Raw genomic sequence first — 23,121 nt, 5'->3', positions numbered from 1 at the left:
ACTGGTGAAAATAATTGATTGCAACAACAAAATTATTAGCAAGCAAATATTTCCTTCCAGAAGAACTCTCTGATGGTCCTTTTACTATTATATTGCTCCATATCCATGCAAGCTCTTCTCCCATTTTATTTATGATAGTAACTAGTAAGTAAAGTTGACATAACCTTGTAACTTCTTGTACCACATACTTTAACAATTTCTTTTTGGTTTTCACCTTCAATATTTCTATGCAATCTAGTGTTTTAAGGAGCTAAGCGTGTAATGAACATCATCATTACTTAGTAAACTTTCTAAAAGATGTATTCCTCTATCCAAAGATCCTTTATCAAGAGATCCGTAGCAACAAAAAACAATCAAATATTGTATAGTGACTCCATAAGCAGCTTGTAGTAGCAAACCAGATCTAACCAATACATTCTTGAATATGCCTTCATTGGAGTTATTATTTAATGAAAAGTTCAGGAACTGAAACTTGAATCCTTCACTGTATTCCACTTTCATTACCCATGATACCAAGAGAGTAACTATCCCCAAGCTCTCATACTCGATAGCTACAAAGTCAAAGATGCCTCCCAACATATCTTCTGATCTGGGCTCTTGCCTCCCTATAGTGCATTAAACATAACCATGCATCCGGAACATCAAGTACTGGAGCGTCTTAACTAATCAAGTTCAATGACCTTCCTATAGCGGTGTATGGATTTTCATTTCTCGATGATTTGCCATTCAGGTTTTATGCATTGATATGATTAGGTTTCATAGATTTAGGAGCCCTTTGCTTAAGTGAAATAATGTGGAAAAAAAGAACATGGAAAGAATGTCTTTACTACTATTTTGTGGCTGATATATTGGATACCATTTCATGATTTTCAGTTGGTTTTCCATAGTTTTTTCTGTAGTTTTCAAGTGTTTATTTTAGGTTTATTGACCAAAGCATAACCTATTAAGAAGCCTAGTGCACAACCTTAGTTGTTTTAGAGGATTTTCTAGTATATTTTATTTCAAAGCTACATAATATATAGGGAGAAGTATGTAAGGATAGTGCAAGGATAGTGCAAGGATGTGCAATGTATTTTTCTTTCCCTTCCCTTTTGGTCCTTTGGAAACAGTTGATAACTAAACTTAATAATTAGTCGGTTCTCGAGGGGTGCGTAACACACTTTCTCCTTAGCGGAAAGGTCCGAATTCTTGAACCTTTCTTAATTCACAGAGTATTTTACAAGCTTTTAGAAACTAAAGGAATGTTACAATAGATAGCATTTTAGTTTTCCATCCTAGTAGACATTTGCACGCCCTACATTTTTTTGGTTGTAACTCTGAAAGAGCCCTTTGGATGAGTCAAATATTCTTCTGGTTTTCTCTTGGCTGCAGAACATTTTTTTAAAACTGACTTTAAAATGTACAGGAAAGATGTGTTAACATTCATTAGCACAGCGACATAAACTAAACTCTTTCTTTTTTCCATGTTTTTTGGAGTTTTAGAACTATGACAAAGTTGGATTTTCTTTCGTATTCCTATGAGCCGTTTTGGACGGGGGAACTCTATATTGAAATCATAGCTTATTTTAATCCTGCTTTGGTTTTCCTCTTTCTGTTTTCCAGATAAGAGCAAATATCTTGATGTCTTCACTACAAGAAACTTAAAGATATATAAATGTCCTTTTCTTGTTACTATGCTGTTTCATTATACTTGTAAATTTGGATATTATACCCCTTTAGGATTATTTGGTTTGGGACCTTTGGGTCAATGATAAAGAAGAAACTTAGTCATATGGTGTTGGCAATGCTGAATTACAAATTTGAGACTGGGATATTATGAAATGGAGTTCAACATTTTGTTTAGGGTTAATTCTTTTTGCTTCGACACACTTATACCTATTATCATAATCTAACTTTTGTGCCATAATAACTACAGGATGGGAGAACTGCAGGTGGAAAAGCATGTTAAGTACATTTTAGCAGTTGAAAAGGTACAATTCTTGTTCCAGCTCTACTTCTTTCTCTTTTTTTTCCCTTTCATCTTATATTGTATTTGTTATTGGCTTATTGCATTACTTGTTGACGGGTAAATTTTCTACTTATCTGCATCGGATTTTCTGGTATTCATGCGGCTGGTATCTACTTCTTACATATGACTGGCACTTCCCAAACATACAACTGGAAGACAAAATATTTCTTTACAAACAGACAAAGGTTAAATGGAATTGGGAATAATTAATTCATTGTGTTTGAAGCAGACTTCAAATGGCAGTTAGTAAGGACAAAGAATGTCCAACAACTCTAGGAGAAATGAATCCCCTAATATTATAGCTGTGAATGACCTGCAAATATTTTACTTTCAGTTGCAAGATGAGTAAACATAGATAAAAAAAAAATTGGTGGATTGTTGTCTTACTATATTTATGTACATATGATATTATTTTTATTTCTAAAATGTGCTTATATAACTTTAGAGAAAAGATGACTTTGAATCTGTGGTGATGGAGCATCTGAGGTTAAATGGGGCATACTGGGGATTGACAACTCTTGATATTTTGGGAAAGCTTGATGCTGTGGATCAAGATGACGTTATTTCATGGGTCATGCAGTGCCAACACGAAGATGGTGTGTCTTCTTGCACTTCGTTTTGTTTTGTGACAGTAATTTTTTGTACATATTTCCAACTGTACTGCAATATTCTGCCAGCTTCTGTGTTAAGGATATATATATATATATTTATTTATTTTCTCTTTTCCTCCCTCTTGTGGTGGGAGAGTTAGCTGTTAAGTTACTTTAGATGATCTTTACGTAAAAGTTCACTTCTCCATTTGTCCAATATGCAAGTGGATTTGGTGGTAATATTGGTCATGATCCACATATGTTGTATACACTTGGTGCAATTCAAGTCTTGGCCCTATTTGATAAACTGCATGTTCTTGACGTTGATAAGGTGTCAAGCTGTATCCTTCATCACATCTTCTGGAATCTATCATTGTCCCGGAGTTCCTGGTTGCAAAGTCCGTGGAATGATCTTTCCAACGCCGCTGAGTTTGCTCGTTTCCGAGTTCGTATGAGCGAGTTATGCCCTTTGAAAGTTGGGCAGTTGGCAGGGAATCCGTCCGGAAATTGTAAAGGTATTTTGGTCTTTTCCCTAGCCTTGTCTTTGGATATATATTAAGGTGTAAGACTGATTTTTTATCAGTTTTTCCCTTTTTAAAGAGAGTAAGAGTTGGGGTTCTTGAGAGAAAGGAGAGAAAGGAGAAGAAGAAGCAAACTTCGTAAAGATCGTCGTGGTTTTCTTTCGAGGATGATCCCTATTAAGGTATGTGAGTTCATAGTGTTAGGTTGGTTCTTTCCCCCACATGCCAAGCTCGTTTAATTTCGAGAAAAGATTTAGTTGTGTTTGTTGAAATCTTGTGATGATGTTTGTTGAAGTTGTAGTTGCGTTGTGTTGAAGTTCTTGTTGGTTTGGTGTATGTTTCGGGTGGTGTTTTTGAGTTGAATCTATTGTATGTTGAGAGGTTTATGATTTTAAGTGTTTGGGGCTGGAAACTTTGATGTGTAGAAGGTTTAGAGTTAGAGAAAACAAAGGAGAAAAGTCAAGTTTTCGGGGAAAATGGCTGGGGCGTCACGCCAGCCAGCGCGCCCCAAGAGGGACTCTGAGGTCCAGCCCTTGGGGCGCCGCCCCTACCAAAGCCCCAACCAGAGCCCCAACCAGACCTCTCTGAAGTTTGAGGTCTGGCGCTCCGCGCCTCTCAGAGCGCCAAGTTTTCTCATTCCTTCCCCACTCTTTCATACATGTTCCTAGGTGTTGTACCTATGTTTCATAGTTGTTTCCAACACTCCAAGGTACGTTTAAACGTCAAGAACTCATCAATAACACGTGATCAAACACCTTGAATTCATGTTTCCAATTCAAGGAGAGTTAGTTTCCAAGTCAAGTGAAGTTAAGAGTTGAGTTTAGAAGTTAAAAAAGTGAGTCAAGGTAAGTCTTTAAAGTTGTTCAAGAGTCTTTATTGAATGTTTTAACTTCATTTTAAGGCTCAAGTTTCAAGTCAAGTAAAGAGTAAGAGTCAAGTGTTTCAAGTTGAGTAAAGAGTTTAAAGCTGAGTTCATTTCTCAAAGGTTATTAGGGAACTATGTATTCCCAAAGAAGTTTCTAAATGTTTTTACATTTGAGTAAGAAAGGGACTATGATTCCAAAAGAGCCTTTGGGCTAGTTTTCAAGAAAAAGGAACATCGATTCCAAGTGAGCCTTCGGGCAAAGTTTTGAGTAATTATCTCAAATAAAGAAAGATGTGTTTAAAACACTTATGAGCTAAGTATTTTTGGGAGTAGTCTTAAGCACCGAATTGGGGACACGAGTTCATATTAACTCAACTCTCCATAAGAACCATGCGCCAACATGGGAGTTAACGGGTCATACTTTTTAGATGAACCCGTAAGATTAAGCTAATGGATCCACTTGGTATAGGATGGTCCTTGGGCAACGTGAGGTAAAACGTTGTATCACCACTAGGGCTCGTAGTGGTGATTGTCGGTTAAAGAATCTCCCACTAAAGTTATATTACTTTTATACAAGTAAAGTTGAGTTTCTTGTTGTTCTATCATTAACAAGCTAAGTTGTTTACACTGTTTTACAAGCCTTATATATTGCATGTGTCGTATTGCTTTATATATTGAGTTCGGTTATTCATGAGTTGAACAGAGCCAAGGTAAGAGTTCATTTATACTCCTTTCAAGCATAGGTTGTGGTTTAGCTTTCCAGCTCGTATACTCGTACATTCAATGTACTGATGTCAGTTGGTCTGCATCTTATTATGATGCAGACACAAGTACCCAGGGCCAGCATCCGGTTCGCCGTTGATCCAGTTGAGTACTTCAGAGTCAGTGGTGAGCCTCTTTGCATTCCGGAGGACTCGGTTATTTTGTTCTCTCAAGTTTTGTTTTATTAGGATGTCGTGGGGTCTGTCCCAACATCTATCTCAGTATTTTAGAGGCTTCATAAACAGTCAGTTAGTTAGTGTGGAGTCTCTCATCTATGTATATATGTAAATATTCTATTTTGAGACTCGAGTTGCCTTTTTGGCCAGATTTTATTTCAGTCAGGTTGTTTTAAAAACCTTGCATTGCATTGAGTTTTCCGCTGAGTTAAGAAAGCCAGGCCAAGGGTTCGCTTGGGGGCCAACAATGGTCTTCGAGTGCCAGCCACGTCCAGGGTGTAGTCTCGGGGCGTGACATATATGAAGTTTGTTGCACTAATAGCATTGATTGTTTTTGCCGATAACCTCGGAAATCAGTACTGGTATGTTTGGGTCATTTGGTGAGATTTCCCTGACACCTAAAATATGGTGACACTAATTAGAAGGCACTCATCAGTTGATTAATATTAATGTAATTGGCAGTGAGTCCATTAAACAACAATTGAGGATCTGTAACCAAGGATAAACTTGACTTTTTAGGCTAGATATTGCAGGCCTGCAAAATGAAGACATATCCTTTTCTGGTGACATGTGGGGTGAAGTTGATACACGGTAATAGTTGCTCATTTTGCTTACTGTTCTAATATTTCAGCATGCGTCAGTGTAGTATTGACGTGTTTTATTTTCTTTAAATTTTACTTATACTTGCAGGGATTTATCTTTCATTTTAGATATTTGGAACAAAATAATAGTAATATTAGAATGTGTGACCTAAATTAAGTCTTCTTTTAGGTTTTCTTACATTGCAATTTGTTCTCTAGCATTGCTGCGCCAGTTGGATAAAATTGATGTTGGAAAAGCAGTGAAATATATTGTAAGTTGCAAGAATGTGGATGGTGGATTTGGATGCACACCTGGAGCAGAATCTCATGCAGGGCAGAGTATGTTGAATAAAGAAATAAATGATTTTTTTTCATATTTTCTATAGTTGTACGAACCAAAACATGAACAAGAGCCCCTATGTGATTTGAGTTTTGTATTATGTTTGTTTCAGAGTTGCAAAATATTCGCAAGATTTTAACATTTCATGTTCCAGTAAATCCAAGATTCCACTCCTAAGTAATTTTGATTAGTGTCTCGTAATAGCGTAGTTTCGATATCTGGATTAACAATCAAGATAAATTATCTGTTTGTAGGTCCTTCATTGGTGAAAACTGAAAACTAATGCAAACTAACTGAGAGTGCTCTGAAATAATTTTTTTTCTATTTTTATCGTCTCTTCTCTTGCATGGTACAAACCTTAGTTGCGCAAACTCTTCACTTTTGATGCCACACCCGTCTCGCATTCTCCAAAAATACACTACTTTTGGTGAATCCAACACACACCCGTTGGCACTTTTGAAGAGTCCGAGCAACATAGGAACAAACAGGGTCTGCTGGAGGACTTTGTTTCTCTTTAATAGAATATTTTATTTATCATAGCCCCATATGTTGGAAAGTTGGGGGAAGAGTGCATTTCCATCGCAAAAGATTCAATCCAGCCACAGGTTTCCCTACGGCTACCTTGTTACTACTTCACCCCAGTCGAAGATTCAATATATACGACAATTAGTCAAAGCCATAGTATCAGTGAAAAGTTAGGAGGGAGCAAGGTTTTGGCTATCTTTTTTGTTTTTAACCTCCTTGTGTTACATTTAGTTTCTATCTTTCGCTAGTCTTCTTATCATGTATAAGTCATTTTCTCCTGCATTACTGTATTGCAATTGTTACTCAGCATCTGCATTGCAGTTTTTTGTTGTGTGGGAGCTCTTGCAATAACTGGTTCTATGCATCATGTTGATAAGGACCTCCTTGGTTGGTGGTTATGCGAAAGACAAGTCAAACCTGGAGGTCTAAATGGGCGTCCTGAGAAGCTTCCTGATGTTGGTTATTCGTGCTAAATTAAACTTCCTATTTGTATGTCACTTGAGCTTCATTGATATCCCTGTTGTTTCCTCTCAGGTCTGCTACTCTTGGTAGGTTCTCTACAGCTTAATCATGATTGACAGAGTGCACTGGATCGACAAGGAGAAACTTGCAAAAATTATTTTGGATTGTCAGGTTACATCTGCATTTGACCAGTTATTTCAGTTGAATCTTAGTCATATATATATATATATATATATATATATCATATTTTCATGTTACTGTATGACTCTCTCATCAACTTACAAAACTTACCTTACTTTGTGAATGCAGGATACAGAGAAGGGTGGAATTTCAGATAGACCAGATGATGCGGTTGACGTCTTCCACACTTACTTTGGAGTCGCTGGTAAAAGTTTGATGATCATGCTGAATAAATGGTTAGCGTATTTTTTTCTGTAATGACATGGTGGATGTCATACTTTTGGGCATGATAACTTCATATATGATGAGAGATGGAAACTTGGAAGTCTGTTATGAATACATGACCCTTAAATCATAAAAAATCTTTTGTTCCAATATTGTTTGTTACTTACATGTTGTAGTACATATCATTACCTTGAATAAGATTCTGAGCTAACTAGGGTGTTCATAATCAGCCATTCACATTAACTTTAGCCATGATGCCAACCTTTCTGACCACTAATGTGGTATCTTGGAATAACACTCAACATGAGTGTGTTAGCCATGATGCCAACCTTTCTGACCACTAATGTGGTATCTTGGAATAACACCCAACATGGGTGTGTTAGCCATGAACATGATTAAAGATCATTAGTTACAAACACCCCTGCCATGGCTGTGTTAGCAATTCAATCAATGATGCCAACTTTCTGATGGACAAGGGGGAGGTTAGTAAAATGATGTGCAGACATGTTTGTCTCTAGAAGAAATTGCAATAATCTCCTTCTGCATCTGAGATGATTTTAGAGATACCAATTTATGTTAAAAGGCAAGTGATAAATAGGAATATTGAAATGATTTATGTTAAAAGTGGTACACCGTACACCCATAGTTGTCTACTTCATTAACATGGTTCACTTTTTCTGAATGGTTGAAGTTGACTTTTCAGACCCGACTTTCATAACTTATTCCTTTGTATTTTCTGCATTGCAGGACTTTCACTTCTTGAATATTCAGGACTAAAACCTATAGATCCTGCTTATGCGCTGCCTGTTAGTGTTGTAAACAAAGTTATCCTTCCATGTCGTCCTTGATTCTGGTGCATAATTGCTCTTGGTATGAAATTACCTAAATGTTTGGCACTTGAAGGAAGGTGATTGGTGTTATTAGAACTGAAACATTGTTTTCGTCACCATGGCTGGAGCCATATGCTGGGCAGATTGGCTTTATCTCTTGTTCTTGTGCAACCTGTGTTCTGGCGGAAGTTTAAGAAACAGTTTAATATATATAACATTGTTTCCATTTCCATATTTTTGCGTCTTAGGGGGGAATGGTGGGTTCAACACCCTGTGCTTCCTTTAGCCTCTTAACTGTAAATACACAAGAGTTTTTCTAGTCCTTGTGTGTTACACACATAAGAGTATTGGATACATTATTTTCTCTGAAATCACATTACACAGGGTGTCCTGATCTATGATTTACTAGGTCGTACTAAATTTGCTACTGTACACAGGATGCATCAAGTTATGTTGAAATGAGTAAATCAAGGAGTAATTCAAAAGTACGGACAAGTATAAGTGTAACGACCCTTAAGGTCATTTTTTGGTTTTCGTATGTTTTCCTATGTTTGATCCTCCCCTTAGCTTTGGGTTGGTATTTATGATTAGCTGGGATGGATGGTCCGATTTTTGAGATGAGCAGATGAATTTTGGAAGAGTTTTTGAGTTTTGGAAGTATGGAACTTAGGAAGTTTGATCGAAGTCAACATTTGATGTTAGCGAGGTTGGATTCGGGTTTTAACTATTTTACTAAGTTCGAAGGGTATGTTGTGACTTAGGTGGATGGGTTGCAAGGGTTCCGAGGCACTCGGGAGCAATTCAAACCCTTGATTGGAAATCTTGAGTGTCTTATGTTTGGAGTTGACCACGATTAAAATATGTACGATGGAGTCAATACTCGGGTTAGAGCAGTGGGAGGAGACTTGGAGCATTTCCCAGTTGAGACGGGACTACACTGGGGATTAGTTGTTAGCCCTTTTTTATTTGTTTTGGCGATGGATGAGTTGACATGGTCTATTTAGGAGGAGGTTCCATGTTGTATGTTATTTGCAAACGTAAAACTACTAATTAATGAGATACGAAATAGTGTCAATGCTAGATTGGAGTTCCGGAGACAAACTCTGGAGTCCAAAGGGTTCAGGTTGAGAAGTACTAAAACGAAATATTTGGAATGCGAATTTAGTGGTGTTGAATGAAGTAGGCGTAAAAGTGAGACTTGCAACATAAACTATTTCCATGATAAAAGTTTTTAAGTATCTTGAATTCGTAATCTAGGAAAGTGAGGACATCAACGATGATGTCACACGTCACATTGGAGTGACATGAATAAAATGTAGGCTTGTCTCTGAAGTCTTGTGTGATAATAAGAACCACCTAAATATATAAAGGTAAGTTCTACTAGAAATTAAAGCTTGAAATGCTATTAGGACACAATTCAATAATTGAATTTTTCCAACATGTGCCAAGAACTTAGGTGTCCAGTTTGTAATTCTACCTAGCATCCTATCAAGTAGGAGATGACACTGCCACAGTTAGTTTTTTGGAGCTAGAGTAACCTCAAGATATCTAAATGGTAACTTCCCGATAAAATCATCTGCCTTTTGCCTGTCTATTTTTTATTAGAGCCGTCAATATGGGCTAGGCCCGTTGGGTCGACCTGGCCTAATCCGTGATTTGATAGGATTGGACTATGATTTTTGGAGCCCATTTAATAAAATGGCTTTTTAGCCCGGCCTGAATAAGCCTGCCAATTTTTTGGGCTTATGAAATATGGATAGGGCCGGCCCGTAGGTCAAATTAAAATTAATTAAAAAATAAAAACAAAATAGAGTATTAAAAATAACAAGAGTTTAAACTCAAAATCTGTTTAAAGTTTGAAATATTACAATTTAATACAAATTATATTTATAAAATATCTACTACATGAAATTAAAATTCCCCAAAAGTTGTAGGGAATCACTATATCGGCCATAGCCTATGGAATATTGTCATGGTTTTTGTGTTTTATTATGATCATTGGAAAACAATTAACTTAATATTTATATTTAGCTATTTATGTTTTTACTTGAAATCAAACTTAATAAATATAATAAAGATAATTTTATTTGTGGATTTGATCAAGTAGTAACACTAACACCATGTAATATCGTCTTGTCAATATTTATGATAAAAATTTTAAATTATAATTTAATTTAAAAAATTATAAAAAATATACTTTTAAGAAAAGAGGGTTGGCCCGGCAAAACCCGTATCTCACGTAATTGTGGGCTGGGCCGACTATTTTCTGGCCCATACAAAAAATGGGATAGCCCGGCCTGACCCGTTAAATTTCAAAGCCTGTATGGGTTAGCCCGGATGGGATGGACTAGCCCATATTGACAGCTCTAATTTTGATCATGCAACTTGATGAGATTTTTTTTTATTTCATATCATTTCACTGATTCATGACTTAGAAGAAACACACTATCATCCAACCTCGGTGATCAAAGCCATTACAGCGAAGAATTGATCTGAAATGAAGCATTTCGTCTATAGGCATTGTAGAAAGGATAGAATATATATGCATCTGATCATTTTTCTCAAATTGTTTCGGTATGATGGACTGAAGGGGGGAGGGGGGCGCTAGAGAAAATGCAACACAATAGAAGAGTTCGCTCCACCGCATAAAATCCTTGAATCAATTCAACCACGACTACCATCCATGCTGTCCATTTTCATTATCTTCCTCTCCCGGAAAGGGGATTAGAGAAAGATAGTTTGCTTCTTTCTTGGACGGACGATGGCGACTTATATAGTAGTCGGCGTTAAGTACAAAAACAATTTTGTCTATTATTTGTGTTGATTATATAAGTTATTTCAATTATTTAATCACTTTATTATCAACAATTATTTCACTGGATTAGCTACTTTGCTTTTGACCTTATTCAAACAAATTCAATTGTTGACCTAATAATTAAATTTTAAGATAAACAGACAGACGATATAAACAATACATACAAACACTTAAACTATGTAAGAGTTGATAACTAGAAATCGATCAAACTACACATCGTGCAATATTATTATTGATATATATTTAAATATATATAACTTAAATTCTTTTTTTCTCAATAATGTTAGAAGATTAATTGTCTAGCTTCTCCAAACATACATAGAGAAAAATATGGATAGAAAGACCATGTCTTATCGAACTATCGGTTAATCCGTTTGCCTAGTGGACAAGAATTAAGCACTTGCATGCATGAAATTAAATATATTAGGCACCAACCATGCATTGCCAACAAACTCAAGCTTTTATTTCTTTGAAATTTCCTTTTGAATAGCCTATTTCCTCTTGTTTCTCTTCCCTCAAATAACAACAATTAATAAATAAATATTCAATCCTAACACCCTTCTCTTTCTTTCTTTCTTTCCTATTCCAAAATCAGAGCACCCTTGGCCTAATCAACGTAAGTTTTTCAACTATTTTTTTTGGGAGTTTCAATCAAACATTGCAATTTTTATTTCTTTTATCATCTTTAATTTTGCCTTAGTGAGAAGCATTTTGCAAAGTTCGTTGAAATGTTAATCAACAATCCAATCAGAGTCAGAGTTAGAAATTTTGAGTATATGAGTTCAAGTTATTAGATACTTGATAAATTCTCATACAAATTAAATATTTTTTAATACAAATACAAGGTCTATATCAAAATTACTGGACTCTACCAAATCCATAATCAGAAGACTATATCCACCCTAGCATCCAATTATACATTTTTTTTAAACGAGTAGCATTGACATCGATTACAATTTGAATTAGCATGCGATTACATATAACATAGTAATTTTTAACATTGACGATATATACTTGTTTTACAACCCCCCGCCCCCAAAAAATAAAAAACCAACACATATATATTTCAAGGGTTATTACATTTAGATGCATGAGTAAGCTTTAATTAATAAAATAAAGATAAGAGGTTTTGAGTCATTGTGATTGGTTTTGATGGTACTAAAATATCTATCCAAAATAGATTAGATTCTTTGTTCCATATGCTTGGTCATTGGTGCTAAGCTCATCCTCATTACATCACTAGTCACTATTTTTTTTTTTAACAAAAAAATAATAAAAATAAAAATAGTGGGTATAAATTCTTATCATTGGGGCCCCAAAGAACAACGTTTGATTTCTGTACGTTTTTGTTTGTTGTACAATATGTCTTTAAATAATCGTTTCAACAAATTTAATTTAACTTTTTTGTTAAGAAAGTTATGCAAACGTATATTTTTCGGGTTTATCTTTAATGTTTTAATTAGTAGTCTTAATTAAGTGAAAAAATTGAGAAAACATGACAAATAATTAAATGAAAACATGTTTTTCTTTTAATGTATTCAAAAGTACTGCTAATAGAGTATAGTTTCACTTTATATTCAAGGAGATTTCGATGCGTGTAATATATTGAGAAAATAATTAAGTAGATAAAAATGTGTTATCTTTAACCGCCTAAACTTTTAATGAGATGATCACACATTTTTACCACTATTAGAAATAAAGGTTTTATTTTCATCACAATTTTTTGTTGGTCTGTACAAAAACATTCCTATGCTTCTTCTCTCACCGATTTAATCAAAATATCTATGGAGATAAACACTGAACATTTTTCAATAGAAAATTTCAGTAGGGTACGTAATAGATGCTTTTGATTTTTTATTAATTCTTTTAGAATAACTCCATTTATTTATTTTCCTTGTTAGATTCGAAAGTGATCGAGTTTGAGTTGGTTGGAAGGGTGTTCGTGGAAAACGTTGGACCAAGAGAACCAATAATAAGTTTTGTACGTCCATAACATTATTGAATTATTATATATATATATACATAGGTATTATTTTTGTTTAGTATATAATATAATATAAAGGAGGGGATAAAAAAAAAGAAAAAAATGGAGTCATCACCAGGAGGAGGAGGAAGTGCAACAAAATCATTGATGGACAATCTTTTGGGTCTTTTGAGGATCAAAATAAAGAAAGGAGTTAACCTTGCTGTTCGTGATGTACGTACAAGTGATCCTTATTGTGTTGTCAAGATGGGTAAAAAACAGGTACAACTCTTTCTTCTTTCATCCTAACGTTGCTAACTAATTGAATTTTCTTATAATCCATCGCTAATTTGCAGCTAAATGAGATTAGCATGAAATTTTTGTTGTTTAGCTACAAAATTATGTTTGTCGTTATTATATATTTGATAAGACTATCTCCTTAATGTGTAATTCGGGTTCAATTGATGTTCTAAAGCTTTGACAATCAAGGATCTAAAATCATTATTATTGAACTAAGGGTTATTTTTGGTAGGATATATAAGAATAGTGTTGAATATGGTGTATTAGTTATGCTTACATTAGTTACACTAGCTGATAGTATTTCTTATGCAGTATTTAGTTTGATGTATTTAAAAGGGATAAGGCACAAGTACCCCTAGACTGTGATCGATATCTCAGAGACATACTTTAACTAAATTAAGGTCCTATTACCTCTGAACCCATTTTTCTGTAATTTGTACACCTTTTTAGCTTACGTGGCATCCAAGTATCTCCAACGCGCCTCAACTATGTGGAGTCACGGAGTGTACCACGTAATTCAAAAGGTGTATAAAATTACAAAACAAATTAGTTTAGGGGTAATAGAACTTTAGTTTAATTAAGGTGTGTCGCTGGAATTTCGATTATAGTGTACGAGATACTTATGCCTTTTCCCTATTTAAAATAATATGCATTATTATATAATTTCTAACAATATACAATATACAATTTTGTTAAAATAATATGCACTATTATATAATTTCTATAAAGAAATCATTAGTTATACATTGATTATATCAAACAAGATATTAACAATATACAATTTTTTTTTTCTAATACACTCCGCTAAATGACGCTAAGTTTTGACTTAAATGCAGAAACTAAAGACACGAGTTATAAAGAAGGATATTAATCCTGAATGGAATGAAGATTTGACCCTCTCTGTTTCTGATCCCAGTCTTCCTGTTAAACTGGTAATTTTTCATTCATCAATTGTATCGAATGTCCGTTTTGGTAGAATATTCATGAGGGACTTTCTCAGATTTTACACATTTGAATACTTTTATGGGATAAGACACAAGCAACCCCTTAGACTATGACCGAAATCGCAGAGACACATCTTAACTAAATTAATGTCCTATAACCCCATAACTCATTTCTTTTGTAATTATGTACACCTTTTAGCCTATGTGGCCTCCAAACATCTCTCACACGCCTGGAGTCACGGAGTGTGCCATGTAAGCCAAAAGGTGTATAAAATTACAAAAGAAATGAGTTCAGGGGAGGTAATTGGACCTTAGTTTAATTAAGATGTGTTTCTGGAATTTCAGTCATAGTCTAGAGGATACTTGTGCTTTATCCCTACTTTTATCGACATATAGTTTGCTTATTAATATCTCTATTGACAGACTGTATACGATCACGACACATTCAGCATGGATGACAAAATGGGAGATGCAGAGTTTGACATCAAATCATTTGTAGAGGCACTGAAGATGAACTTACATGGGCTACCATCTGGCACTGTAATTACAAGAGTACTGCCTTGCAGGACAAACTGTCTTGCTGAAGAGAGTCGAGTTATTTGGGATGATGGTAAAGTTGTGCAAGATATGATTCTAAGGTTGAGAAATGTTGAATGTGGAGAAGTTGAACTACAGCTTCAATGGATTGACCTTCCTGGTAGTAAGATTGGGTAGAAATTAATCAGGATGTTTACTTTGCTTGGAACCTGTTTTTTCTGTTCCTATAATTTAATGGTTTGTGGGATTTGAAATTGAAGTTTGATATATATAATATAGATCAAGTTTGATGAAGACCTTTTCACTCTGCACTTGTATGTGCACAAGGTTTGTAGCTTAGTGGATATGGGGTTTGAAAGTTTATCTTTTTAGTCATGTTATTCAATGGAATTACTTATGTTATCTACTATGTAATAATGATGATACCCTTTTCTACAGAAAATTGCATACTTTTTTAAAAAAAATTCATGTGTGTGCATACTTTCGTAAACTCTTGAACGAAGAGGGGATATATATTGTATTGGGAGATTTGGAGTACTATGGGAGACGTCGAGATTTTGGGTATGGTAGGAATATCAATGTTGAGGAGGTTAGGGGTACTGCTATTTAAAAACGTGGACAATGCAGGTATGGAGTGGTTGATTGGATTATTATTACATGTTGTTTCTAAGAAGGCAAAAGTGCCCGAAGAATGGAGGAGTACAATGATCATGTTGTAAAAGAATAAGGGCAACATCCAGAATTGCAGGAATTATATGGGCATCAAGATGTTATGCCACACTTTAAAAGTTTGGCAAAGGGTGGTAAAGATGAGGGTGAGAAGCGGTGAGTCTATTTCTGAGAACCAGTTTGGATTCATGCTGAAATGCTCAACTATTAAAGTCATTCACATTGTAAGAAGATTCCTAGAGCAGTATAGGGAGATGAAGAAGCATTTACACATGGTGTTTCATCATCAACCTAGAAAAGCATACAACAATCCCGAAGAAGGTTTATAGAGATGCTTGGAGGCTAGAGATGTATTTGTGGCGTACACTAGGGTGGTCAAGGACATGTATGATAGAGCCAAGATCCGACTAAGGAGAGCGAATGGAGACTTGAGCACTTTTCAGTTGTGATAGGGTTGTACAAGGATCAACTCTTAGCCACTAAGGTGTTTGAATGAATTGACATGACACATCCACGATGAAGTAGCATGGTGTATATTATTCGTGGATGACAAAATTCTAATTGTCCAGATTCATGGAAAAGTTAATGTGGAGGTGTGGAGATAGAACTTAAGAGTGTAAAGAGTTTAGTTGAGCAAAATCAAACAGAATATTTAGAGTGAAAGTTTAGTGACGTAGCACATGAGGCTAGTGTGGAAGTAAGACTTGATAATAACCGCGAAAAGCAAACTATATTATATATGACCATAATAATATAACAGAACTACTTATACCAAATTAATAATAACAAAAAAAAAGAGTTAATATCTCAAACGATCACTCAACTTTGAGAATTTATTTAGTAAAGTCATTGAACTTTGTTTTATATCAGTAAAATCACTGAACTTATGCTTTTGTATCAATAAAATCATTCAACTAAAATTATTATTCATATATAAATATATAAAATTATTTCTGTTGATCCACATGTAATTAGATTCAAACTCATTCATAATTCTACCCATTAACCCAATTAAAAACCCACACTTCTTCAACAATAGCCAAAACTAAATTCTAATTTGTCCCGTTATTCCTCTTCCATATTATCTACCCGATTTTTTTCCACTTCCACACAGATTTCCCCTCTACTGTTACACATAAATTCACATCCATATTTTATTCAGCTTCAGATTTTACTGAAGATTATAAATTTTTCAGTAATAAAACCTAAAATCTTGAAATATAAATTGATGGTTCTTGAATTTTTAGTATAGATAATTGTCAATTTGTCTATGATGATAGTGGGTTATGCAACATGTTTTTGTTATTGTCCGTGTCACTTCGAAACGGGTCGTTTATATTGCCAGCTTAACCATGCAAAAATTTCTGCAATTGGGACTTCTTCAGCAATAACTAAAACCACACTCAAAATGCACATGCATGGAGATTGCAGGAAGATGAAGAAGTGTTGGGCTTATTTAATTGGGTCAATGGATATAATTGTGAATGTTTGAGTCTAATTGCATGTAAATCAATAAAATTAATTTTATATATTTAATTAATGATAAATTTAGTACAGTGATTTTATTGATACATAAACATAAGCTCAGTGATTTTATTGATACAAAAATATAAGTTCAATGATTTTAGTGAAACAAAACAAAGTTCAATGACTTTATCAGATAAATTCTCTAAGTTGAGTAATCTTTTGAGATATTAACTCCAAAAAAAATTATGATAAATCAAAAGATGACAATGTGAAGTTGTCTCTTCTTGAACAATAATGTATAAGAAATTCACGGCTATTGAAAAATCTGGAAATTGGTCTTTCCCTCAAGTTAAAGTATTTGAAAGCATACTATCATATATGTGTGGAATAGAATATAGAAAGACATGTATAATGCAAATATCATCTCTTTCAACAATCTCAAATCGCTTATACGGACGGTTGGCAATGCCTATGATCAGAGACGGAGCCAGAATTTTCAATAAGGGGGTTCAAAATCTGTAGAAACAGACACATGAAGTAGCCAAAGAGGGTTCGACATCTACTATATATACATATAAAATTATTTTAACCATGTATAAATAATATAATTTTCCATCGAAGGGGATTCGGTGAACCCTCTTTGTACAAGGTGGCTCCGCCCCTACTTATGATAACAGTCTACGAGGTGTTTGGTTTGACTTAAAAGTTGGTCAACCCTTCATTTTTTGACTTCTAAAAGTGTTTGACAAATATAAAAGTAACTTAAAATAAGTTTAAAAAATGACTTAAAATTAATTAGGAAGTGTTTGACAAGGTTAAAAATAAGTTTAAAATTGACTTAAAATAAGTTAAAAGTCAAAAGTAAGTCTCTCCCTACTTTTTTTTAAAAAAGTCATTTCAGTTTGACTTTTTATTTTTGACTTGAAAACTACTTTTTTTTTAAGTCAATCCAAACGATTTCTACTTCAGGTCACTCTACTTCTGCAGGCATCTCCATACCTGCAAATATTCAAAATCAAGGTAGAGATTCATATTAACTAGTTTCTATTGTTCTAGTTTATATATATGACTTACTTTTTTTTTTAGTCAGTTCTAAAAAGAATGACACATTTTAATATTAAGTAATAATTTAACTTCAAAATATTAATTTTACCCTTAATAATATGATTTATTGTCACACATATCTATCACTTATTTTAGACAATAAATTTAAAAAGTCTTCATTTCATTCTTAAACTCCATATCGAGTCAAAACTAATTCATATAAAATGAAACTGAGGGAGTATTCTAAAAAAAAATCAACGATTCTCCCTCTCTCTCAATCTCTTGATACAATATCACACCCACAAATATATTAAATTTTATATTAAAAAAAGTAAATATATTTGCTTGTTATTATTTAGTGAGCAATTTTTTCATGTCAATTTTTGTATACTTAACTGTAGGGGTGTACAAAATCGAACCAAATCGCAAATCGAGTCAAACCGAAAAAAAACCCAACTAGTGGTTTGGTATTGGAAAAAAAAAACCCGACTATATTTGGGTTGATTTGGTTTTAACTAAAAAAAATCAACCCGAGACCAAACCAACCCGACATTAAATATGTAATTTTAAAATTTTATTTTATACATAAAAATATTTACTTTGATATAATTTTAAAATATTTCTTATACTATTTCATAGTTTTTATCTTTTAATATATTATTTCAAGTTTAAAACTTAGCATTTGGAATGATCCAATAAAGATTATAATTCATAGATGTTGATAATTATAATAAAACTTAAATCAAAATCAAATTAATACTAATGCAAAAAGAAAATCAATTCAACACTAAGAATAACAATAATATTGAATATTTGTTCTTTAGTTTTACATTGGTTTAGACAACTAAAATACATATTCTAATTTTAATTTTCCTTAAATATTTAGTAATGTAACTAATACTTATTAAACTTATAATTTTAGCATGATTTAGTACTTTTAAATTATGATCATTTTCATTATGACTTTGCAATATTTATTTTATATGATAATTTCATTATTATTTTTATTAAATATTTTTGTGTCCTCTGTACTCATCTCATATTTTGTGTTATTTTTTTAAGAAACACCTTAGATAATTGTATTTTTGTTGGACTAAAGAAATATTTTGGAGCACAAGTTAATTATATGTTTGTATGCAAAATTTACCGAAAAAGTCCAAAAATCTGAAAAAAAATCCGAGGTTTATTATTTTGGTTTGATTTATAAATTTAAAAATTCAACACAATGGTTTGGTTTGGTATTTGAAAACCTCGAACCAACCCGAGGTTGAAAAACTCAAAGATATCCAAATTTTATTAGTTTGATTTGGTTTATAAATTTAAAAATTTTACACAAATGGTTTGATTTGATATTTAAAAAATTTGAACCAATCCGGGTTATGTACACCCCTACTTAATTGGATGTATTGCATGATCCGTGCTAAACATGAGCTCAATAATAGAGTATCATAAGCTTCTCAAAATTGGTGCAAATATAAAGGAAAATATAGCATGGTGTATCAACTATATTAGCCCATTTTTTAAAAGTTAGCACAAAATAGTCTTTATCACTTTTTCAGCTAATAGAAACAGAAAATATAGTAACCATTAAACGTTTGAGTTTTAGTGAATAAAAGATAAATAGTTATGTTACGTTTGGACCTTTAACAATGGTTTTTGAATTTATATTACTTACGTTATGAAATTTGTTTTCTTATGAAACTTGCCTCTTCAAATGCTTCAAAATGTATTTCAGATAAGTAGTTACTCTCTCTGTCCTATTTTATGTGGTACTTTTCAGATTTCGAGATTCAAACCAATCTATTTTTTACCATAAATTTTTCATAGATCTTTTAAACATTTTGAATTATCAATTATTGTGACTTATAGTACTTTTTACGTAGTTTACAAATATATAAATTTCATTTCAAAAAAATTGAAGATTTCATGTGCAAATTCCTGGTTAAACTTAAACTGCTTGACTCTCGAAAAATGAAAAGTGTCACATAAATTAGGACAAAGGGAGTATTATATTGCCAGTGTATACTTCTATGTATAGTTTAGATATATTCAGCTTTTTGGGTATATCATAATGTATAATCAATGTATAATTCATTCACATGTAAGTTATATTTACTTTTTGAGTGTATCATAATGTATAATCAGTATATACTTTCTATGATGTATCGTCTATTGTTCTAATATATGACTATGTGTTTTGTGTTTTCTTATTTCCAGCACTTTGATGTGGCATCCGCACTAATTTGTGTACAAACGATGATGCACCCACTACCAAAAAATGCAGTTACTGGCCACAATTTCTCTACCTTTTAGCCACACGTGAACCGTGGCTAAAATTCATTTTTTTTTTTAGTTTTTGTCTAATTTTTATGTAAATAAAAATATGGTTATACTTGTGGTAAATTAATTACTTTATTGTATATATTAAAATTATTCAATAAAAAATCCTAGTGCATTAAGCATCCCACAGTATTAATAGGGTCACACCATCCCATAGGGTGCGATATATACCACCTACCATAATGCAAATAGATTTAAAGGATTTGGATTGACTTAAAAGTAGTCAAACCTATTTTTGAATCAGTTTTTTGACTTCTAAAAGTGTTTGACAAATATAAAAAATAACTTAAAATAAGTCAAAAATGATTTCAAATAAGTTAGAAAGTGTTTGACAAAGTCAAAAATGACTTAAAATAAGTTTAAATGACTTAAAATAAGTCAAAAACCAAAAGTAGGTCTCCACCTACTTTTTATTTTTTGATTTAAAAGTCATTTCAGTTAGACTTTTTATTTTAACTTAAGAGCTAGTATTTTTTTAAGTCAATCCAAATAGGCTACCAACTTTTAAGTCAATCAAACACCATCTTCATTCTTCACCATGACTTTATCTTTAAATAAATTTCTTGTTTTTTAAAATAATAAATTAAAATATTTGCAATCCAAATAGCAAGTACTTTGCACCAATAATTGCACTTGCTTTTGGTAGTTGGTACATTGTATGGCATGGCTTAAAGAGAACCCCACCAGAACCTGAGGTCGTTCCATAAAAAAACAGAAAAGATTCTAAAAATAACATATTATTATTATTTATTTATTGTCACTACACGATTGGTGCTAATTAATAAGCAGTTTTTTTTTTTTTTAAAAAAAAAGAATAAAATTGGGGCAGGTGAAGGAAAAATGGGAAGGGATTGCAATGTGGGGAATCGATTCCTCACCAATAAAGTGGGTTCAAGTAGCCAATTAACTGAGCTACTAAGATTCTCCAATTAATAAGCAGTTAGAGCGATAGTTGTTGTATTTTTGGAAATTTAATATTTTCTCCATTTTTTATTGGGAAAATTGTATAAAATAGCAAACTATTAATTCAAATTTAATGTTATAACCACCGTTTGATTTAATTGTAACCCGTAGCAAACAATTGTCATTCGCCTCTCTCCCTAGGTTTCTCGCTCGTCACTCTCACCAGTCTCTCCCTCACCTCTCTCGCTTTTATACAAACACAAATGTATAAAATGCGTTTGTGTTTATATAAAACGAGAGAAAATTGTATATACAAATACGAATACATATATTTTCATCTTATACACTTATAATTATACAAATACAGATCTTCCCCTGTCCAGTTCTCTTTTGCCTTTCTCTCTTTCTCGATTTATACAAACACAGATTATATAAATTACAATGTATAATTTGTGTTGTATAAAGCGAGAGAGAGAGATATTTGATATACAAATGTTTTATTTCGATTCAATTGTATACAAATTCAAATTTTATGTAGATATACAAACACATAAAATTGAATTGAGAGACTGTCATCGATTTATACAACGAGAGGCTGCTAGCGATTTATACAAATGGCCTGCCAGCGGAATTATACAAATGGCCTGTCAGCGAAATTATACAAACTTGAAGCTCCTGCCAGCGAGTTATACAATCTAATGCTCCATAGCAAACACAAAATTTACTATAAAACGCAATTATATAAACTATAGCTATAACATATAAATATAATTTTTCTGTTTGCTGAAAGTTGCTCTTATTATAATTTATAAGGAAATAACGGCATAACAAACATAGCTCCAACTCTATTTTGTCTAATAAATAATCGTAATACAGTTGCAGTATAGAAAAAATAAAATATCATTGAAATTTAGACAAAGTGTGTGCATAAAAAAATAATAGAAAATGTTACCCCTCCTAATATATGATTGAATTTTCAGCGATAAACTCTACTTTTAGGAAAATTCAATTACCTTCCTAAAAAAATTAAAATAAAATAAATATCATTCTAACTTCTAAGTATTGGCATTGTATAGAGAACTAAATTCTTGATAAACAGTGACTTACACGCGTTGCCACGTGTAATTTTACATATAGTTTTAATTTAATTTTTATTTTCTTCTTTTTTAATTCTTTTACTTATTTTCAAAATATAATACATTCAATCAAATCCAAATGGAAAAAAGATAATTAGTATTGTTACTGATCTTGTTTGAACTTTGAAAAAGAATTGGAGGCATTAGTAGTTTCAAAGATTGATCAAGTTTCGAAAGTGAAATTCAAGCGCTAAACTCATTCTAGATCTTTAGTAACTACTGAAATTCAAAAATTGAGAAAGAATTTGAAACCTACCATCGTTGAACTTGGAAAAAAGAGAGGGTAAATTTTAGGAATAGCAAATATAAAAATTATATTAGCGCTCTATAGCTACTGTTTTGTTATTTGCGCTCCACAACAACATAGTTTGCTATGGAGCATCTAATTTGTATTAATCGCAGCGATTTGTATAAATTGGGTGTCTGTGTCTATGAAAATTGTGTTTGTATATGTATATGTTTTTTGTGTTAGGCAAGAGTGGCGAGCGAGATTAGGAGAGAGGCGAGCGAGAGAGGGCAGAGAGTGGAGATATATATATATCAATTAGAGAAGTGTATATATGTAACTACGTACTATGTATATGTATCAATGATTGTGTTTGTATATCTACATAAAATTTAAATTTGTATACAATTTGATCGAGTTAATATACAATTGAATTGAGTTAAAACATTTGTATTTGTATATCTAATCTCTCTCTCGCTCTATACAAACACACATTGTATGTGTAATTTGTGTTTGTATAAAACGAGAGACAGAGAGAAAGGCAAAAGAGAACTGGGCAGGGAAAAATTTGTATTAATATAATTATAAATACATAAGACAGAGAGATATGTATTTGTATTTGTATATACTGTCTCTCTCACTTTAAACAAACACAAACACAATTTATACATTTGTGTTTGTATAAAAGTGAGAGAGGCGAGGGAGAGAATTG

At 32.9% G+C, this 23,121-nt stretch overlaps 2 protein-coding genes and 1 pseudogene across 2 annotated transcripts in view; 2 read left to right on the top strand and 1 right to left on the bottom strand.

Annotated features, from left to right (window-relative positions):
• The window catches only part of LOC125830388 (ATP-dependent Clp protease ATP-binding subunit ClpA homolog CD4B, chloroplastic), a 569,404-nt gene that overhangs the window by 215,138 nt on the left and 331,145 nt on the right, over positions 1 to 23,121 (bottom strand). The window lies entirely within an intron of this gene.
• Positions 1,899 to 8,318, top strand: LOC125830427 (geranylgeranyl transferase type-2 subunit beta 1-like; annotated as a pseudogene).
• Positions 12,819 to 14,918, top strand: LOC125830439 (protein C2-DOMAIN ABA-RELATED 4-like). Its single transcript, XM_049509635.1, has 3 exons — positions 12,819 to 13,125; positions 13,980 to 14,075; positions 14,511 to 14,918. The coding sequence occupies exons 1-3, from the start codon at positions 12,967 to 12,969 to the stop codon at positions 14,799 to 14,801; spliced, it is 546 nt and encodes a 181-aa protein (XP_049365592.1). The 5' UTR covers positions 12,819 to 12,966; the 3' UTR covers positions 14,802 to 14,918.

This window comes from Solanum verrucosum, unplaced genomic scaffold (genome assembly GCF_900185275.1).
Source record: "Solanum verrucosum unplaced genomic scaffold, falcon-dt-bn FXZP01000228.1, whole genome shotgun sequence".
Classification (NCBI taxonomy): Eukaryota; Viridiplantae; Streptophyta; class Magnoliopsida; order Solanales; family Solanaceae; genus Solanum; species Solanum verrucosum.
This window is presented reverse-complemented; position numbering and strand designations above follow the sequence as displayed.